This window comes from Euprymna scolopes, chromosome 24, assembly GCF_053919585.1.
Source record: "Euprymna scolopes isolate OS-2025 chromosome 24, ASM5391958v1, whole genome shotgun sequence".
NCBI classification, from domain to species: Eukaryota; Metazoa; Mollusca; class Cephalopoda; order Sepiida; family Sepiolidae; genus Euprymna; species Euprymna scolopes.
Window position 1 is genome coordinate 101129631 of NC_136505.1, and position 23290 is coordinate 101152920.

At 36.2% G+C, this 23290-nt stretch overlaps 1 protein-coding gene across 1 annotated transcript; it reads left to right on the plus strand.

The window, feature by feature from the left end:
• Positions 1-11765: 11765 nt before the first annotated feature.
• Positions 11766-22275, plus strand: LOC145246878 (uncharacterized). The gene is made up of 2 exons (XM_080108741.1): positions 11766-11832; positions 19174-22275. The coding sequence occupies exon 2, from the start codon at positions 19179-19181 to the stop codon at positions 20916-20918; it is 1740 nt and encodes a 579-aa protein (XP_079964867.1). The 5' UTR covers positions 11766-11832; positions 19174-19178; the 3' UTR covers positions 20919-22275.
• Positions 22276-23290: the final 1015 nt, after the last annotated feature.

A 23290-nucleotide genomic window follows, 5' to 3' on the forward strand; every position in this document is an offset into this window, starting at 1 on the left:
GGGGAGATAGAACTGAGAGAGGGAGTGGGAAGTTAGTGGAGGGAAGAGAGAAGGTGTTTCCGACCCTCCCTCGCGGGAAGGTCGTAAATTATCAGCTCGGATCCCCCCCCGTGGGGGAGGGGGGGAGCAGAGAAAGACAGACAAAGTGGGGGTGCGGACAGAACGCGACCCAAAAAGCTTGTCAGGTGTTCCGGGCACGAGAATGTGTCGCCAGAACAGCACTGCCTCGCACGATGTAGGTATCAGAACAGATGGTATTTATTTGCTCCCCCACCGAGCAAATTAGGCACAAGGCCAATTTTTAATGTGAGGAGTGAAGGGAGGGGGAAGGGAAAAAGGGGACCAGCTCCTGAGAGGTGGGAAATGGGAGCTGGTTAATGGTCAGGCATGTGGGGTTGCCCCCACATCTGGTCTTTGCTAGTCATAGCTAGTCATAGCTTGCAGTATCTGCCGGAACAGATACTACACTTTGATCTTGTCCCGAAGGCGCCGACTTTGGCGCCAAAAAGAGGTGGCGCCAAAAGGCGGCAAGAGGGGAGATAGAACTGAGAGAGGGAGTGGGAAGTTAGTGGAGGAAAGAGAGAAGGTGTTTCCGACCCTCCCTCGCGGGAAGGTCGTAAATTATCAGCTCGGATCCCCCCCCCCGTGGGGGAGGGGGGAGAGAAGAGAAAGACAGACAAAGTGGGGGTGCGGACAGAACGCGACCCAAAAAGCTTGTCAGGTGTTCCGGGCACGAGAATGTGTCGCCAGAACAGCACTGCCTCGCACGATGTAGGTATCAGAACAGATACTACACTTTGATCTTGGCCAAAAGGCCATGAAAATGGTATTTATTTGCTCCCCCACCGAACAAATTAGGCACAAGGCCGATTTTTAATGTGAGGAGTGAAGGGGAAATGGGGACCAACTCCCCGGGGAGTAGGGGAGCTGGATAGTGATGATTGGTATGAAGGGTTGCCCCTACATTGACCAAGGTCTTATATGTGGGGTTGCCCCCACATATGGTCTTTGCTTGCAGTATCTGCCGGAACAGATTCTACACTTTGATCTTGGCCAAAAGGCCAAAAAAGCTAAGACCAGCATCTATTAACAACAGACCTTTGATCTTAACCAAAAAGGTCAAGCTCAAAAGTGTTACAGACTGACCGACCGACGGAGTAACTTATAGAGTCGCTTGCACGCGACTAAAAAGTGAAGTATCATGGTGCAATTGTATTTTAGACAGAAAGATCTATTTCAAACGCGCCCTTGTCATATCAAAGTACCTACTGTTGATTTTTTGTCGGGCCTTTCGGCTTGTGTGTTAATAAAACCCCTCAAATGCAGATTTGATGTTAGCCTAAAGCGTTTACTTTGGTCCAAATCGCCTGTTCCTTCTTTCATCAAATTATTTCGCTTATCGATACCAATTGAAGATTTTCCGTTACAAAACCTACTTAGGAACACTGCCAGAGATATAAAGTACCTTCGTATAAATTTTAAAAAAATGGCAATGCTGTTTTTTAATCCATCAGAAACTGTGTGTGTGTGTGTTTTCCTTTTATATAATAGTGTGACACGATAGTCTCAAGAGTGCATGCGGCAAGGTGCATACTGCAGTGAAGGGGTGTTTGACCGAATCAGATGGAATGGGGAGAGCAGAAAATTGTAAAGATTTGGCTAGCGATATAGGACCAACCGCAGCGCTATAATTCTTAGTTTGTTACACACAAGTCAGATGGCATATCATCTCAGAAATGGAGACAAAATTAAGATTATCTACTTGAAATGTCGGAGATGTTTTGACTTGGAAAAGCATTATTGATTTAGACCCCCACACAGCGTTGAGTGAAGAAATCGAGAAAAGTGCAACGGATGTCAGTGTTAGACAAACACATCCTCCTATGAGGGAGAGGTGTTGAGTTATTAAGAGAAGGAAGACTTTGAGGGAAGAGAGAAAGAGCGTTTTTGTTTTGTTTTTTGTTGTTGTTGTTTTTTTTTTTTTGTTTTGTTTTTTTAACTACCCCTTCTCCTCGAGGAAAAGGAATTGAATTCGGAAAAAAGGATTCTGAACGACTGGAACTGTAGCTGGCAAACCCCTTTGAGGGTCTGATGTGGTGTTATCTAGATTGTGTTAACGGGTTTTTTTTTTACTTTTACTAGATCTGGTCAAGCATCGTTCACTGCTTGTCTTAGATTAGACAGTATCGGTTGTGAACTGATGAAAAGGATAAATAGTTTATTATTGTCTATAAACCAGTTTTGTTTGTGGTGACTCTTCATTTGCAGCAAGCTGACCGGAGCAGCAGAAGGATCAAGGAACCCAGGAATGACACACGAGACCATTAGATCGAGAACGGAAACGCCCCACCATTGCACGCAACGTGTGAAGACGATCACTACGCCACCTAGTGACGGGACTCGTTAGAAAGCCCCTGTCGTAATAGTAGATTGGTTGGTTGTTTTTGTTTTACGGCATATCAATCTTTTTCAGGTTATTTAATGCCGTATCTAGTTATTTTGAGGAACGATTTTTAATGCAGTATATTTTTTTAAGTCGGATTCTATTTAACCTATAGTTGGGACCCTAACAGGTACTACGACTCCGGGTCAGAGTGGACCTGGGAGCAATGGCAATTAAAGGGTGGCTCCACATTCCACAAGGCCCGCAAAGTGGAGCCTCACCATCGGATATAGTTTTAGGTCATATCCAGGACTCGTAATAGTAGAAGTTGTAATCTTTATGTAAGCAAAATTTTCAAGGTGTATTCTTTCTATAATAACCCAAGTTCAAAATTATTAGTTTTTATTTTGACAAATGAAATGGATCAGCTGTATATGAGTGGGGGTAGATTCGTTAACCAGTGCAAAGATTTGGAATTACAGGTTCTAAAATCAGCTAGAATAGAATTTTACACGTTATCATTTCTGTGACCAACGAAAAAAGTAATTAAAAAAATCTATAGGGCGGAACAATAAAATTGTCGGCATAGAAAAGACCTGATTCCATTTCCGTTTGATGAAAACCGATTTTCTTTTATTTTTATTATTATTTTATTTATTTTCTTTTTTTTTGGTGCAGACCATCTATTAGTTAACCAGTTATGTAGAAATCCTGAAAGTGATAGGAACCTTCTTTCATGTCCGAAAGTAATAATGTTCAACGATCGAGATCGGAGATGTGCCGTTGTACAACTAATGCTCTCTACCGATCGAAGTTATGAAACGGTACCATTGCTAGCACCCTCATAATGCAACGCCTGAGCGCACAGCTCAACAAAGTTTCCGGCCACGGTTATGGTCTTGGTGTGGTTTCAAGTGAGGGCTACACCATGCCACCTCAAATCTTCGAAGTTGGCTTGAAAGTTAACACGTGCCTGGATGTACTGAAGAGTGTGGAGTCCCCCTGGTGCAATCAGATGGCCGCTGCCAGACCCTGGGTGTAGCAGCAGGACTCTGCGCCGGCCTACAAGTCCAAAGAGACTCCGGCTTGGCTTCAAAAACAGTGCTACGTCTTTGTACTCTTCTCTCGCTGCGCCCTTCCCCGACCTGAACCCACTGGACTACTTCATTTGGTCATATATCGAGAACATCAACGTAACCTTCCGAGTATTCGCCGAGCTCTCGCCAGAGCTTGTGGAAAAAACATGACCCACAGTTCCGGACCTATACTCATATCGAGGCGGTGATAGAGATTGAAGGCGGCTATACTGAATAGATGTCAGCTCTATTACATAATCAAGTTACCTGAATCGATTTTTTTTCAATTAAAGGTTTAAAACATTGTTATAGTGTTGTTTTCTTCAGGAGGGAAATTTATAGTTCCACCATGTAATTCTAAAATATTGCTCGTTAACGAATCTGCCTTAACTTACCGATTAACGTTGAACTAGTCAAAATGTCTCGTGTTTATGCCTCTATAAAAAAAATTAACTTGATCATAGGACTTTTAAAAATATCTATCAGCGAAGTGTCTTAAAGTTTCCAGAATTTTTCACATGGGTACTTTTATTCATAGTACACACATGGAACTCTAGTCCCCTTCAAAGTAATCTCCTCCGGCTGCAATACACTTGCTGCACCGTTCCAACAACTTCTGGAAGGCTCCCATGGAAATCCTCTTGTATGAGCATGTCAATGACCCTCGTTACAGCCTCTTTCATCTCTTCAGTTATCTCATAATGACAGCCTCTAAGGTTTTCTTTGAGCTTAGGGAATGACCAGAAGTCACAAGGACCAAGGACTGGACTATAGGGCGGGTGAGGAACTGTCTTGATGCCCACCTGTCATATAGTCTATGACAATTATGGGGCTCTCTTGAGACAAATTTTGCACTAATCTTCTGTCTGTTCAGTTCCTCGCCAATAACTGTGTGTACAGTTCATACACCGACATCAAATCGTACACTTATTGTCTCTATAGAGATACGACGCTCCTTATTCATGATGTTTTTATTTGTCAAATCAACACTACTGTTCTTACTTCCTTACTCCTATCACACCTCATCATCCCTCATCGACCCCCTGTCTTCCTTTTATCTCTTATTCCACTCAAAAACTGATGTTCGATACATGCAAGATGGCCCAAAGGCAGTCTGAAACATTCAATACGTTCTTGTGGCATTTTTTTTCAAAGTTTAAATTAGTATTTCATTGTCCTCACGTCTAGATTGTATTTTTGAAATTCTTCAGGTGTGACAATCAGGCTTTCCAATTCTTACTGTAGCTGTTCATTTGAACCTGAAATCATAAAAATTCGTCAGTCATCTCATAAGATGTATAACAATATTATACTGAATTTTCAAGTGTTTATTCACAGCAATAATATGGATTGTTTTTACAGATTATTCAACAAACTTCATGGATTGAATTTTATTATTTGATTAGTGGGAGGGGGCTTTGCCTGGTAATAAAATATGCTTAAATATATTTTAAATTGTCGCGATTTTGTATATATTGTAATAGTCGTGATTCCAAAAATTAAAAAAAAAAACGTATTTGGATGCCATCAGCTAGAATTGAAACCGAAAGTAAAATTGTAGTCTCCAAAGCTGGTGATGCTACCACTGTGTTACAGGAAAAATGGCTGTCCCCTTTTCCTGTAAATAAGAAGAACATTAAATAAGTGAAAATGGGATTAGGATAGACCGAAATTCGAATAAGCAAGGTTCAGAAATAGATTCAGAAAATGGAATGTTAGGATTTCGCATTGTTCAATTTCATATAAAATAGTTTAGATATTGTCTGTCTGTAAAAAGAGTTTAATTGTTCAATTCTTTTTTATGAAAACTGAATTAAAATAAGGTCAGCAAGAGAAGGACGAACAATAGAAATTAAAAACATTGAAAAATGAGTAAGGTTGAAAAATAGGTTAGTGAGAATTCTTTGCTGCAGAAGTGTGCGTGGAGAACGTGTCAGCCACGTGAGTTCGCCACGTGAGTTCATCACGTTTTGAACCACACATATGACGTCATAGCAGAAAAGGAATTTCTCAATATAGGAGCCAGGATTAGCAGATTAGTCGGAGAAGTCAGAGGCAGACGAGTCCGGATCAGAGTCAGCAGAGTCGGGCGGATAGAGCTGACATGATCAGAGGCGGGTCCTCTCAGGGGTGAAGGGTAGAACATTTAACATGTAGAAACGACTTTGAATTCCTTGACGCCATCATTATTAGACCGCTCGATCTGAGAATAAAGAAGTTATCATGTTTTTGTAAAACTGTGTCGTATCATCATTCCACAACTTGAAGGTAATGGGTAATCATCGTTATTATGAACTCTATGTAACTCTTACAAGAAATGTATATCCCCCTCTTCCGTGTTACACGAATATGCATCCCTATCAACCTCGCTAATATGTGTTAAGAAGGAACAGCCACAGAACTGTAAGATGTTATAAATGTTACTTCTCTCTCTCAACCTCTCACTGCTATATATATATATATATATATGTCTGCCGTGCAACATATTCATTGATTTGGTGCTCGTGACCATTTTTATTCAACAAGAATAAATTGAAAAAAAAAAAAGAACTTCGCGTTACCACGAAACACAACGTAAGGGTCCATTGAAAAAAAAAACAAACAAAGAAAAAATGCTAGACGAAATAGAACAATAATTATAAAAGAAAAGAAACGCGCAAACACACACACACGCTCAGTGTCAAAGAAAAAATGCTAGAGGAAATAAAAAAAATAACTAAGAAGAAAAAAGAAGAGAAGCACACACACACATACTCACAGTGCCAAAAAAGAAAAATAAGAAAGAAATACACACATACACACAATAAAAAAGAATAAAACTTATACACGAAAAAAAAAATAATGTCGATATGCCACAAAGAACAAATAACAGAAAAAAGTCCAAATTAAAAATTTAATGAGTGAAAACGGAAATCGCACACACAAGTAAAATGTTAAAAGAAAAAAAAATAGTTTTGATATGTGACATTTCAGTGTTTAATAACAGGTCATAACAGGTGACTTCTTTTTGTGAAAATATTTTATAAAGCAAAAGACGAGAAAATAAAAACAAAGAATAGTAGTAGAGATGAATGAAAAAATAAACAGTTATAAAAAAGTCACCATGCGTAATTCATTGATAAACAGTTGTAAAAAAAGTCACCATGCGTAATTCATTGATAAAAGAATTGTTTTGTTTTTAAAAATACACACATACACACAAGTAGAGAAATTGGGGTCATCCATTATTGTTTTAAATTCGTATTAGAGTGTCATTTATAAAATTTGTGTCAATGTGAAATCGTTTGGACGAATTGTTGAATGTTACTTGTCAATCAAAAGATTTTTCAAAAAGTCGCATGTACTTTTTAAAACAGCTTACGAATGCACTTTTATTGTACAGTTGAACTTTTCAGCTTTTCATGTATTTTTTTTATTTCATTTTATTTTATTTTATTTTTTTTATGTATAATGTTATTGTATTTTACCGCCAGGAATTCAAAGTCATAATTAAGTAGATAAAAAAGGAAAAAAATGAGTCCTAGAAAAATAAAATGAAACGTTAATTGAGAAAATGGTTGGCCTAGAAATAAGTTAGAATTTTAGAGAGGGAACAATAGAAAATTACGTAAACGGGTATTTTGAGAGTTTTTCGGGTGTGATAAGCCAAAAGAGAGAATTTTTCTTTTTGGTAATTGCTTTTTGTTATTTTTTAATGTCCATAAACATTTTATGCGAGATGTGTAGCTTGCCAGGTAAGCATTAGAAATGCCCTGTTTGGAAAATAATGGATCCTGCGGAATTGGGTGCTTATACAGCAGGCCGCAAGGGAGATATAACCTTATATTTTGTTAGAGACGTATAAATGCAGGATATCTCTGTTGAATCTTGGACGCTCTGATGAAAAAAAAAAAAAGAAAAATCACAGAAATCTGGCCATAGTTAGAATTTAGTGCGTAAATATGAATTTTGGCGCAAGAGATCGGGGTTATTTAGTTAAGGGTGATATTTTCTAAGTCTTTATTAAGTTCCAAGAGTCCAAGCAAGGAAATCTAAGTGAACCAGTGTGAGGAAAACGTATATCTTAATAATTATAAGCTAACCACAAAGATTTAAGTAAATGTGCTTTGAGTATGTCCACAAAAAAAATAATATAGTTAAAAAATGGAAAACAGCTCTAAGTAGTAGAACACCCAGGCGAAAGAAAGGATCAGGATACTTTTTGACGAAAGAAGTCGTCGATTTCGAGAGAAGTAAAATGAGACCTCGGGTTTAAGGGATAAGGGTGGCTGGATGAAGCAGCTGATGTGAATCACCCTACACCCAAAAAGGAAATTCCAGGAAGATCAGAAAGATATTCTGATCTAAAAAAAAATATTATTATGAAGTGAGTTGGAAAGGGCTGATTAAAAGAGTTTTTTTTTTTGAGGGACGTGGTTTCTAGCAACGTATTATTCATTTAGCGAACGGATGCAAAGTACATTTTTTTAGAGGTGGCCAAATTTATGTTGAAAAAATAATAGATAAATACATTTATTTTGCATGTTTTGGTTAGTGTTTATCAACGCAAATATTTAAGTTTTCAGTGATTAATCAAGTTAAAAAATAGGGAGTTACTTTCCAATCACCTTGTATTTTATATTCAAAACAAAGTTATGAAATCGACCTGCTCTAATGCTTGGTTAGTAATTCGAAGTAATAATAGTTTTAGACAAGTTTTATTTGATGTTTGTAAGGAATTATATGAGTAAGATCATTAAAAACAATTTTGAATCTGAGAGGTGACCTCAGCTTGGAGTATGTCCACAAAAGAAATAATATAGTTAAAAAATGGAAAACAGTTCTAATTAGTAGAACACCCACGCGAAAGAAAGGATCAAGATACTTTTTATGTATTTCTAAGTCCACAGTCCACATGATCGCTTGTTTGCTAATGATTTTTACAGATCAATAATTGAGAAGCTCTTAAATTTTGTCTTTGTTGATCATTAGATTACTGGACACGATCTAAGATCTTAAGGACAACTAAATATGTTTTCATCAAATTTGTTCAAAAATATTTTATCCGGCTCGGAAGATTTTTAAAATAGAAGCATCATTAAAAAATGCCATTATAAATATAATTTACAAGCCGGGACAAATTATTTAGCAACGACTATCGAAATGGCAGAGAAAGAGACATAATTTTCGAACTTGAATCAAATCGGAAAAAAGAAAAAACTTTTTTACCCTAAACAAGGCATATTGCCACTTGAACATAATTCAGATGAACATATCTCGTTTCAAATTAAAAAAAATATTGATCGAAATACGTACCATCAGAATTAGCACACTTTTGCCAACCCAAAACAAGTTTATTTATGCCAATAACGTAAAAAAAAATATCTTGCGTTCTGGTAACAATGACGTCTCTGAAGGCGTGTTTGATATCGCTTAGGCTTTTTTAGGCATTTTCACGCAGAATGTTGTCCAGATGCTTGAAAAAGTGATAGCCAGTAGGTGGTTTAGCAACAATGTGGTCGGGCATTATTGTGGAGGAGAATTGGACCTTTTCGGTTGACTAATGCTGGGTGTTGTCGAAGTTTATGATGCATTTCATCCATTTGTTTTTGTTTTCTTTACAAAGACATCACCACTTATCAAGGCCAATAAGCCACCCGAGGATAAGGGTTAAAGAGTGTGCAGTAGAAATTGGAGAATATAGTAATTGTTCGTAATGGAAATTTGGTAAATTTGTTAACTTATATGGAACGGCTCAACAAAAATTTGTTTACGTTAGACTTGAAGACAATAATATTGTAGTCAACTGGAAAGCAGGAAAACGGAAGACAATTCCATATGCGTGCAGTTCTAAGAAAGAAGCTTTGCTCATGGAATCTACGTTTAGGTTTAGGCCCAGATAAAGAGTGAGGAAATTGTTGATAGTGTTTCCTGCTAGACGGGTGTTTCTTGTGAAAGTTTGGCGAGGGGAGGGGCATTGATTGGAGCTCAGTCGAGCACTTGCCATAAAAATAACGATAAATATTACCAATTCATAACTTACTTTGTTGACAGTACTTCTCCGCCGTAATGGTTCCGCCTGAATTCAGAAACTCTAATGGATGAGACCTGTTGCAGACGACCAAATAGTCCGCATGATTTTCTTCTGCTGCAACTCTGGCTTCGGGAAGTGTTGTGGAGCTTGGTCAGCGTCTAACCGCTGAGCGTCGCCGTGGTCGTAAAGAACCCACTTTTCATCGCAACTTCAAGAATGACCAAATGGTATTTTTGTTCAGGAGTTAAGGTAAGAGGTTGTTACGAAACCTACTAAATTCCCAATCCTCACTGGTTCGACTCAGATGCACCAAACATTGATGTTATGGCCCCCTTTTTTTTTGCAAAACTCAGTCATGTTCTGTAGAACCAAAAACAAAAATTTTCCTCTACAAAACAACCAAACCAAAGACCATAAATAAATATCTGAAGATATTAAGAACATAAAGTCATAAAACTTTTACTAAATGATATGAAATTAAATATCTCCAAAAGTGTTGATATGCTGTAAAACAAAACAGCCAAACCAAACATCGTAAATAAATATTTGAAAATATTGAACTTGAAGTATAAAACCTTTGCTACAATAATTGAACATGAAATGGGTTGATATGCCGTAAAACAAACCAACCAAACCAAACATCGTAAATAAATATTTGAAAATATTGAACTTGAAGTATAAAACCTTTGCTACAATAATTGAAGTTGAAATGGGTTGATATGCCGTAAAAACAACCAAACCAAACATCATGAATAAATATTTGAAAATATTGAACTTGAAGTATAAAACCTTTGCTACAATAATTGAAGTTGAAATGGGTTGATATGCCGTAAAACAAAACAACCAAACCAAACATCGTGAATAAATATTTGAAAATATTGAACTTGAAGTATAGAACTTTTGCTACAATAATTGAAGTTGAAATGGGTTGATATGCCGTAAAACAAAACAACCAAACCAAACATCGTAAATAAATATTTGAAAATATTGAACTTGAAGTATAAAACCTTTGCTACAATAATTGATTCTTGGCCTATGCCAATTAATTCAAGAACTCTTTCTAATGAAATCGAACTTTATTTTCTCACACATACACACACACACACACACAAAAAAAAAATGCACACACAACATACAGAAATGAATATACAAATTGTACATAGTTAAATTTTACATTGAACGCTGGGGTTATTAGTTAGATTAGGATCCACAGAGTGATTGAGGTATTTTGGTAAATGTTGCCAGTCAAGAGTAAGACTTCAAAGTCTCATCTGTTACATAGTCAAAAAGACCCTGTACCCTCCCCCTCCCAATTTCTTGTAGGGCCTTGTGCCTAATTTTGTTGAATTGAATTTTTTGTACGTTTTTTATGTTCAATTTTTTCTTTCTCAATAAATATATAAACAAGATCAAAGTGTAGTATCTGTTCTTCAGATGCTGCAAGCTATGACTAGCCATGACTAGCTATGACTGGCAGAGACCAGATGTGGGGGCGGCCCCACATGCCTGACCTTTAACCAGCTCCCATTTCCTACCTCTCGGGAGCTGGTCCCCTTTTCCCTTCCCCCTCCCTTCACTCCTCACATTAAAAATTGGCCTTGTGCCTAATTTGCTCGGTGGGGGAGCAAATAAATACAATCTGTTCTTCAGATGCTGCACTTCATTTTCTTGTTCTCTTTCGGTGGAGGAGAAATCCTTCACGACTGAGACAATTTTTATTTTTGTACCTTTTCTCCACGTTAAAAAAACGACCCTGGTGTCTAACTCTGTCCCGTGGGGAGGCATAGTAAATAGGTACAATAATTGAAGTTGAAATGGGTTGATATGCCGTAAAACAAAACAACCAAACCAAACATCGTGAATAAATATTTGAAAATATTGAACTTGAAGTATAAAACCTTTGCTACAATGATTGAACTTGAAATGGGTTGATATGCCGTAAAACAAAACAACCAAACCAAACATCGTAAATAAATATTTGAAAATATTAAACTTGAAGTATAAAACCTTTGCTAGATGGAAAGTGACATATTGTTTCTAATCCAATCCCGAACAACACCAAGTCTTTTTCTAGCGTTTATAGGCACGAAGAAGAAATTTAAAAAAATAATTTGACATTAGCGATCTCTTTAAATAGTAAATCCTTTATATAAAACATATCCAATAAAAATATCGAAAACTTTTGGATATTAATTTTCTGTATTATAATTTAGAAATGTTTTATTTTGTGCGGAACTGTGATTAGCCATAAAAATGTTGTACCGGTAAACTTAAAAGTGGCCATTGGAAATTCTTTTCAAACCGGAAACACGGGGGAACACTTTTTTTTTTGTATGCAGGAAGACGTGACGTCATTACAGGTAAATAAGATTCAATTTCAATTCTAAATCAAAGTTAAACTTAATTTTATTTTTAATTGAGAGCTAGATAAAAAAATAATTTTCGATATAAATGTTTGGTAAAATCCATTGAAAGCGGTCGGTGGTTCTATGCGAAAATAAAGCTGTGTACGCATTATAAATGTTTCTTTTCTGTGTCTTACGTTATACATTAGTACATTAGGGGTCATTTCGAGTTAAAAGTTTATTTACTGCACTCATCTGGACTAGAGAAAATCATGATTTAAATGTGTATGTCTCGTCTAAATAACTAACGATAATTCTCTGATATGGCCGACCAGACGGGTGATCAAAAAGTAAGATCGAGCGTACAGCGTACCGGAAAACGAAATGAGACTAACGAAATTGAATTTTATTTACAGTCGAGTTATTTTTTTTTATTCAAGACGGGCAAAAAAAAAAAACGGGCAAAAAAAAAAAAATTATCCACCAAGAAAATAAAACATAACAAATTAATCTGAAAAGCGCAAATTTCAAGCAAAAAAAAAAAAAAAAAAAAAAAAAGGCCAATTGTCAATTTGGTCTCATTTCGTTAGTCTCATTTCGTTTTCCGGTACGCGTACGCTCGATCCGACTTTTTGATCACCCGTCTTGTCGGCCATATCAGAGAATTATCGTTAGTTATTTAGACGACACATACACATTTAAATCATGATTTTCTCTAGTCCAGATGGGTGCAGTAAATAAACTTTTAACTCGAAATGACCCCTGATGTACTAATGTATAACGTTAAGACACAGAAAAGAAACATTTATAATGCGTACACAGCTTTATTTTCTCATAGAACCACCGACCGCTTTCAATGGATTTTACCAAATGTTTCTTAATATGATTTGTTCAATTGTAAAGACTTTTTTTCCCAATTAAATACGATATTTTATTTCATCAGTCAGCAAAATGTTGCTGTAATATGATATTGTGGATAATAAAAGGATGCAATTGAGTTTTAATGGTTTCGAAAAGTTGAACAATCCAAACAATGGCCGAGCCATCGCAAAAAGTTAAAGAATATAAACCAAGTAGCCAGATTTTCTTCCTGTTGTCACCCCGAATTAGTGTCAGATGCAAGGTTAAAGAAAGTCATGTAAAATCTGATGATTTTTAAGAAAGTTTGGTCTTATTAATGTCATACTGTACTGCTGGAAAGATTTGTAATCAACATGGCGATCTAAAATTTCAGTTTAAAATTCATTCATAACGGAATAAAAATGAACCTTCAATTTCAACTAAAATACTTAAAACACTTTTTTTTTTTAAAGTGACGTCATTTAATGTAAATCGTATTAATTTTTTAAATCCATTTTATATCTAAACTTTGAATGTTCGACTTAATTTTCCTTATATGAAACCGCTAAAAACTAATATTTTATTTAAATGTTTCTTAAAATTACGTTTAGTGTCGTATATTATTAAGATATAATTTTATTTAGAACCACCGTAAAATAATGAACGATTAAATTGGTGTGCTCTCTCTCTCTATATATATATATATATATATATATAGAGAGAGAGAGAGCACACCAATTTAATAAGCATCCCACTCATGAATGTTTATTCAATTATATTTAAACTTTTCTTTATACCAGTCCTTTAATTTATTAAGCTCTATGTAACTACCGACCAGATAACAAAGCGACAAAATTCTCATATTCCAAATTTCATGGTCAATATCTTCAAATTTGGAATCTAGAATTTTGTCATTAATGAAGTAATTTACGATTTTATGACGAATGTGTACACAAAGTATTTATTTCAATACGTAGAGTCGGTGTCGATTGTTGACAAAATAACGAAGTTTTATATAATAACTTGACTACCAGAACTCACATTTTTTTGGCAGCAACAGAGAATTTATAAAGCGAAAACTAATTGTTCTTGTTTGTTCAGAAGAAGGTAATAATTCGTGTTTTTAAAAACTAGGATTTCAAACACTCCTACCTCGATTGAAAATGGGTTTAATATTTTTCTTAGCATTAAATAAATCTATTTAATTTACTTTGTCAGAAAAAAGGGGAGGATACAAAAAAAAAAAACTAACCTGATTTTGCATTCGTATGTTTTTATACCTTATGTGGATAAGGTTAGACACAAGCTCAAGTGAGATTTCTAAACAAAAAAAAAAAAGCCAACGCACTTGTTGAAGTGCACTCTGGTTTACAATATTGCCTGAGCAAGCCAGTCGTCATTCTTCGGTAGGATCGTCTCCGGCAATAAAGCAAACTTCATTCCAGAGAAAATAAAGCGTGGGAGGTTGGACTTCTTTGGTATAAACAGGACTATTGTTTAATGCGATAGAAACAAAAACGCTGTCGAACCGATTTTGTGTCATTTGACTAAATCTGGCCGAAGTAGTTTATGATTTGAAATCGCAAAAAAAAAAAAAAAAAAAGAATCAAGCAAACATTTTTATTCGTATATGATGGCCGAAGCAGTTTACGATTTAAAATTGTTTTACTTTTATTAAAATGTCTGTAATTACCTTATTTCATACTAGTCTGGGTGCTCGGCATTGCCCGGGTGTTTGGAGGTGTATGTTGAGCAAAAAAAAAAGGTGGTGGCAGGCAGGCTCGAACCCGAACCGCGAAGGAGGAATAGAACGTGAAAGAAAAAATGTGACATCTTTGCCATTGTGTCCATCACCAATGCCGAAGGTTGAAATTCAGGCTTCTCGGTCGAAAGGGAGATGACTTTCGAAAAATATCGGCGAAAAAAAGCGACCCCTTCTTGTAGAAAACTGCCCAGTTGAGGGTGATGGAATTAACGTTTTTAACAAATCTCTCGATATTTGTCGTCCGATACTGATCTTGTGAAAATCCGTCGCCTCTGTCGCAAGTTTAGGCAGACATACATTGAAATAGACAAGCGAGATTTATATAATAGATTCATCAATTTATAATCTATTTTTGCTATGTCTGTAGTTTTCGCCGGAACTCTGGAATTCGGTTCAAGTCGTGGTGCGCTATTCTGCGCAAGTCTATTTATATTCTGTTTGGTGCTTATGCACTCTTGTTACCGCGTAATTTTTAAAATAGTATTTTCAAGTTAAATTCAGTTTTACGATATATTTTATATTAAGTGAAAGTAGAAATTAATTAGCAAGCACTCCCCTCGCCATGTTAAGAATATCTTTCTAAATGTTATTTCAGCACGGTAACAAAAGTGCATAAGTACCTATATTTTATTTTGAGATATTGAAATAAACTTAGATTAAATGTTATATATTTGACATTTAAAAATTAATTTTGGATTTAAATTTTTCTTTAAAATGACTTCTGGGATTAAGGAAATATTTGGAAGGCACGAAAAAAAATAGCGGAAGTTAATAAAAATGCGATCGATTGAGTCTGGCGAAGGATTATACAAATTTTTAGTCGCTCAAAAAATTGAACAAAAATTCAAAAGAAATGACTTCCAAATCGTAAACAGTTTCTACCTTTTCCGGAACTTACTCTGGATGCTCTGATCCGCATTATTGGCTGTGTAAAAATTTATTTTGTGGATACCTATTTCTTACATGTACCATGTGAGTATTTATGTTTGGGCATCCAGAGGATTTCAGTTTTTAAGAAGTCCGTTCCAAATCTTCACCTTGAATATCAACCAAAACAATAGAAATATGTCGGCAAGTTGAAATGAACATTTTGCATTTCAACTTGTCGACATATTTCTATATGCATTATTCATCAATCTAAAAAATAATTTTACTCGTTATAAACCATTGTTTGTGTACTATTCCTTTTTCTTAATTTCAGTGTTATGTGACCAAGAGGTTATTGGTTAAATATTTTCACACTCCTAAATCTACTGTTGGGTATAAATACCTCAACCTCCCCATGTTAAGAACGGCTTTCGGAATAAACACGCTCAACCTCCCCATGTTAAGAACTGCTTTCGGAATAAACACGCCCACCTCGAAAGCCGTTCTTAACATGGGGAAGGCTGAGTACTATCGTAAAAAAATGCAAAACTAGTTTTGCTTTCCAAAAAAGATGCTATTTTTGTTTTTTTTATCCGCTGCATTTTTTTTTTTTTTTTTTTTTTAGATTAAATAAAAAGCAATAAAAGCTACTTGAAAACAAACAAATGAGCCAGGTAGGTATAAAATTCTTTTCTTAGCTATGGTGTCATTTATTTGTAATATGTCGTTTGTTGGTCAATTTGCTAAATACCCCCTATTCCTTACATGTGCGATGTGAGTATTTATACACTATGAATATCCAGACTTCAGTTTTTAAGGAATCTGTTCCAAATCTTCACCTTGAATATCAACCTAAGTAATAAAAATATGTCGGCAAGTTGAAATGAACATTTTGCATTCCAACTTATCAACATATTCCTATATGAATTATTCATCTATCTAAAGATTGATTTTTCATCGTTATAAACCATTCTTTGTGTACGATCACTATTTCTTAATTTCAGTGTGACCAGTGGTTCAAGAGTTAATCGGTTAAATATTTTCACACATTTTATTTACATAGAAAAAAGTTACTTATGCAGAGAAGGTACTGTGCTAAAATAATGCTATTACTTGAAACTCCATGTTTAACATATAAAGAGGGTGTCTTGTAACTTTTCTGTACTTTCACCTAACAATTTAATAAACAAATATAGCGTAAAACTTTAACTAGACAATATTATTTAAAAAAAATAGCACGCTATCTTTGCATTAGTTAGAAGGAAGCTTATTTATTTTCCTTGTCCAAAAAATATTTGGATTTGTTGAATTAAGATGAGATTTATTTTTCATGTGGAAGAGGTTTGACACAAGATCAGGTTATTACACAATGGTCTACAGAAAAATGTCTGCGCAACTCCCTCAGCATTCTGGTGTAGGGACACCTCAGTCGATTAGCAATAAACTAACTTCTCAGAAGGTATAGCCTGGGATTGTTTGAAAGACACGACGAAATCTAAAATAGCAGACGACACAAGCATGCACGGTTCGAATTATCTAATTAAAACGCAAAAATTCCAATCTTTCAAAGAAATAGTAGCTTTCAAATCGTAAACCGTTTCTACCTTTTCCGGGAATGACTCTGGATAATTTGAAACTCTAGACTGCGTAAAAACTAATTTTGTCGATACTTAATTCTTACGTGTATCTCGGGAGTACTTATACTTTTTGACTATCCAGAAAATGTCAGAACTAAAGGCGTCTGTTCGGATTATTAGCGGAATATCCCGGAACTTTTTCCCAATGTATTTAATTAAAGGAAACCGATTCTTTGTCTTTTCAAGAATAAATGATTTTAAAATGTCAACTTTAAAATTGTATTGGAATTTTTCCGATCACTGTTATCATCTTAATGTCATTTTCACAATATTTCGGTCGATGTAACCTATCTTCAGGTGTAATTATCGAATTCGGAGAACGTATCTGCCGAACTCTGGAATACGCAAGGTTGGTTGGTTGGTTGTTTTTGTTTTACGGCATATCAACCCTTTTCGGGTTATTTAATGCCGAATCCAAAGATTTTGAAGAAAATATTTTTAATAGAATATATTTGTTGTTTTAACGTTGGTTTCTATTTAACCCATAGTTGGAACCCTAACAGGTACTACCACTCCGGGTCAGAGTGGACCTGGGAGCAATGGTAATTAAAGGGTGGCTCCACACTCCTCAAAGCCCAGAAGCTGGGGTCTCACCACTGGATATAGTTTAAGGTCATATCCAGGACCCCCCTCGAGCGACTTTTACTCTCTGCAGGGGGGGGGGGATAGTCGCTGTATTCTAATGCCTCACTGACAGGGTCCGGAATACGCAAGGACCTGTGACTCGGAACAAACCGTTTTTTTTTGTTTTTTTTTTTTTAATGAAATTAATTGAATAAAACAGACCCAATTCCTTCTAGTGTACATCCACTGGGATCCAATTCTAACAAATTATAGAGTCTTCTAATAAAACAGGGGCGCGTTCGAAATGAATGTTTCTGTTTAGAGTATAATTTAACCATGATACTTGACTTTCGCATTTTTAACTTTAAGTGAAACCATTATTTACAGATAATCTTATAAAATCAACAGTAGATTCTCTACAGTGCAATGTAGACTGCATTGTCATTGCGTGAACGCTTGTGGTTTCCCTCTTTCTATCTTTTCTTTTTGTCCTCTTCCCCTTCTTTTACTCTGTGTTAGGCTTTGTTGTACTTTCATCGTTTTTATCGTGTCGTCTATTTACTACACAAATCGTGTAACAAAATGCGCGGCGAATATATATAACACTGTCGATTTTGGGTATATAAAAAAAAAAATTGCAAATTTATTCTCTTAACAATACTTTCACAGTATGCTACAGAGAAAGGAAGAGAGAGATGTGAAGTGGCAGGTGGCTTGTTGACGACTGATGGCCTGGTCGGTTTCCTCCGCTGTCTTTTCCCTTTATTTGTTTAACGTGCGTTCATTTGTGTATAATGACGCATCGTCACAATTGTCAAATTAAAGCCACATTCCAAGTGGTTGTTTACATTTTCGAAAACTTGGTCAGCTGAAGAATGAATTCCAAGGTTTTTGGACATGCTTTTCAATGTTATGCTTCCTAATGACAAGGCCCTGTCGGTGGGGCATTAGAATACGCCGACTGCCCCCCCCCCCCCTGCAGAGAGTAAAAGTCCTCAATGGGGGTCCTGGATATGACCTTAAACTATATCCAGTGGTGAGGCCCCAGTTTGTGGGCTCTGGGGAGTGTGGAGCCACCCTTTAATTACCATTGCTCCCAGGTCCACTCTGACCCGGAGTGGTAGTACCTGTTAGGGTCCCAACTATGGGTTAAATAGAAACCGACCTGAAAACAACACATATATTCTATTAAAAAAAATTTTTCTTCAAAATCTTTGGATTCGGCATTAAATAACCCGAAAAGGGTTGATATGCCGTAAAACAACCAACCAACCAATCCCGATGACAAATCTTCAAAACAAATCAACAGTGTGTGTGTGTGTGTGTGTGTGTGTGTGTGTGTGTACGACTCTCAATAATTCTGGCGTTTCCCCACAACACTTTATACTTGCTCCTTTTCCTTCTCCCCCACTTGCCGTTCCTTCCTCTTTGCTTTTCCTCCTTTTCCATCACGTCTTATTTTTCCTTTGTTTTTCATTCTTCCTCCCCCTTTCTCTCAAACCATCTATTTTCTCATGTTTTTCTCGCTCTTATTTTCTATTTGAATTCTTTCATGTCATGCATTCCAAATCATGATATTCTTCCTTTTCTATCGTAAAACAAAGACGATAATCCATAATAAAATGCTTTTTTTTTTTTTCATTTCGAAATTCAAAAGTTCGCTTTCTCACTTTTTTTTTCCAGAATCCATGATGAGCCTTTGGAATATTTCCCAAAAGATTGTTAAGTTTATCGAATCCTACCAACAAGCGGAAATCCTTGCAATTCTCAGGTCATATCCTTCTGAACAAAAACGCTTTATCGTCGCCATCCAACACCAAGAATCGTCGCTACTTTTCCATGCAGTAAGAAATGGACTCTTTGTAGTCGCTACATACTTTTTACAACACTGCGGCGCTGATGCGAACAGCCTCGGTTTGATTCAGGGAGAAAAATTAACTTGTCTCGCTGCTGCGACCCTCGTCGATTCTCCGATACTTGTTAAAACGCTTTTGGATTATCACGCCGATACAGAAATTGTCTTCACCTCGAATGAAATAACGGCGCTCTATTATGCGTGTATTATTGATAGGTTAAAAATAGTGGAAATATTAATAAGTAAAGGGGCAAACCTGAATATTCAAAGCTCGATGGGAAGGACTTGCTTAATGGTTGCCATGGACAATTTAGAATTGTTTAAGTTACTCGTGTCAGCAGGCGCGGATGTGAACCTGGCAGACCGATTTGGTGTGACGTGCTTGATTTTGGCGTTTGATTACGGAATGAGTGACTTGATCAACTTTTTGCTCGACCTCGAAGAGACGCAGGTCAGATTAAGCTGGGATGCAGGCACCGATGCACTGTATATTGCAGTGAAGTTTTACCGGCAGCATGTTGTAGAAAAAGTAATCGAGAAGGGCTCTTATACGACCGAAGAGATCGCTAGGGTTCATGAGATGCACAGCTGCGAGTACCACGTCACTTATACGCAAGGAGCGCGCGAATTTTGGGAGGAAGCGTTAATACTCCGTCGAAAAACAATCAGTACTCGAATGTTTGCAATTCCATATCAAGCAGGAAAATTAAACGAAGTTATTAATTTGTTTAACGCCGACGATATTCCGCCATTATTGTTTTTAGATTCAATGTCGGAATTCTCTGTATATACGGCGTATATCTATACTCTTGCCGCGTGCAAAGTCAGGAAAGCTGGGGTATATATAAGTTTATGCAAGTTTTTCTTTAAAAAAATAGAATCAATGGAGGATACACGGTTTTTTCGAATGTTATTTCACGGCTGTATGTTAATGAAACTCTTCTTCACGTTTGATAATATGAAAATATCGCATGGGTTGGAAATATTAGATCTGCTTGCAAATTATGTAGAACAAGTTAAAACTCGATTAGTTTGGATGAAAGCGCAAGAACAAAACGTTCCTGACTTTAAGATAAACTTCTTAATGCCCGCAATTCTCGATTATATCCATCAGATACGCTGCAAATTTCCAGGAAATATAAACTGTTTTTCCGGCCCGATAACGCGTCTGATAAAGTTAGATCTTCGAGGTCCTTACCAGAAATGTCTTCTCCAGAAGTGTGCATTTGATCATGAATCTCTGATCGAACCTTTCTTCCTTGCCCACAAGGCTAACGTTAACAGCTTCGACAGCCTAGGAAAAACTGTACTCCATGATCTGGTCGAAACTGCAAACGTATCGTTGAATCTGATCAGTTCAATAATCGATCGCGGTTTCGATTTCCGCGCGGTTAAATACGTTGAATACTGTCTCCCTTGTCGATTAAGAAGAAGGGATCTTTTGCGAACACCTGTGAAATACACGTCGCTGCAGTGTTTGGCTGTGCAAGCCTTTTGCGAAAATACAATGACATCATTCAACGAAGTTCCCAGTCATTTAATGCCGATCGTAAAGTCGCACCTCTATGATTAAAGCAATGATTTTTATGCACTACAAAAACAAATATATTTTACACATGAGTGTACACATAAACACACATAGTATTATCACATTTTAGTTTTTTATTCGGAATCGTTTATTTAATGGAAATATTTTTAGTTTTAAGAATAAAACTTAAGACTTACGTTGTAATACAATTCTTGTTGGCGCCTTTTCTGTGGACGCACCAAGAAAACCCCAGAGACTTATTTCACATATAATCCTACATACGTAGTGCACATATTTTGTATCGTCTAATAGTAATAACTTTTTATTTTTTAGATTAAGAAGGGGTCTTTTTCCAACCCCCTGTGAAATATACGTTGCTGCAGTCATTCAACAAAGTTCCCCGCGATTTAACGCCGATCGTAAACTCGCACCTCTATTATTAAATCAATTTTTAACAGTCTAGTTCCACTTAATAGGTCTACGTAACTAAACTCCAACGGTCAGCACTTTTGTTTTTCATATATAAATGCATAAGGTCGATATGTATCTGGGGCGGGGGGGGACAAAAACAAAAACAAAAAAACATTTTCAGTATTCACAACCTTTTACGTATTTTAAACCTTTTTATATTTTGAACTTTTATCAATTTTTTTTTTAGATATTTTATTTTTTTGTTATTCGGTTTCTTTCGAACATTTTTATATTGAGTGTTATTTGCACAGCGTTTCGGTCGATGTAACCTCCGATATTCTTCAGTTGTATCTTGTCAGACTCGGGGAATTACACGGAATTTCGAAAAGAACTCTTAATTTAATCCCACGAGGGTAGCGTGTTCTAATTCTCTCAGCCATGACTTGGTAGAAGTTATTCGCAATTGTATTTTAAGTGTCGCCTAGGCTGACGCTTGAACCTTCAACCTTCAGAAGAGTTTATCCCGAAGATTAAATTAAAAGATTATGTGCATATTTCCGAGTTCGGCAAGATACATCTGAAATAAGTTTGAATCACAATACAAATAATCACTCCTCATCTACAAAATTTAAAAACAAAAAAAAACGCTTTTATTTTTCGATTCGCAATCGTTTATTTACTACAAATATTTATAAGAGTGGAGAGCTATTATTATACTGTGTTGTGGAAATCGATAGCAAATGATTAAGACAAAATCTATAACTTGTCGACTCTACAGCAACTCTCTCCTCTTTCTGTGCCACAAGAGAATGTCACATCTGACCATATATATATATATATAAGCTAATCCAGAAGAATTTTATTGCGTATCGTTTTTTTGAAATGTCCTCACGTCCAAATTTTCTTTTTGAAATTAACCAGTTGTGACAATCAGGCTTTAGTAGGGTGTATTCCAATTCGTGCTGCAGCTGTTCATTTGAACCTGAAATCATACAAATTGGTGGCGGACCTGAACAAGAATCACCCACTCTTAGAACGGATTTAGGAGTAAACACACCTAATCTCCTCATGTTAAGAACGATTTTCGTTTGTTTTTTTTTTGTTTTTTTTTTTCTCAATATTTTCAGATTATAATTGGTGGAACACTAATACATAGGGAGGATAGATTCTCGTTCAGGTTCGCCAACTTTATCAGTCGTTTTATTAGATGCATAAGACAACATAAGCAATAACCTACTGAATTTTCAAGTCTACGACAATTTTAAAAGCTTGTACAAAAAGAAGTCTGGAAACCTGAAGACACATGTACAATGACAAACGAGTGTACAATTTTAAAATAACTTTATAGTTTTTACTATTATCACATTTTTAAAACCTGTTATTTTGTATCTGCAATTTTTTTTTTTTTTTTTTTTTTTTAGTTGAGATCTATTGGTATTCCATATTAAAAACATCGATAGCGAACAACCAACACAGAATTAACCTTTCGCATAATTGCGCGCGTTGAAACACCGGGTCGTGTTCAATCACCGATGTAAGCGACATGAAACCTGGTCAGTAGAAGATGGATGAACATCACTATCACGTGGCCGAGATGTCCATGCGGCTGGGAACCGTTCGTGAATTTGATATTCCCTGTAAACTTCGACCCTTGGAAGTCCGTATACCTTGCCAGGGCTAATACTAAACTATATATTACCAATTCGATGACGATTACTCCGCATTTACAGCTCTTTCCATTTTTTTTTGTGTGCCAGAAGAGAATGACACCACATCTGAGCATATATTCAAGCTGAACCAGAAGTAATGCAGCAGTTAAAACATTAGTAAACATTAAAACTTTGCTTGAAGTTTATGGCCATTTACAATTGCTCAACTTTGCAGTAGTTATCTGTGCGTCTGATTATCTAGTCTTTTATTTTCCAACTTCGCCTGAAGAATCCGGGTTCAATCCTTCCTACTTACCAAGCAAAACTTTTTAAACTCTCTCCCCCCCCACCTCACCC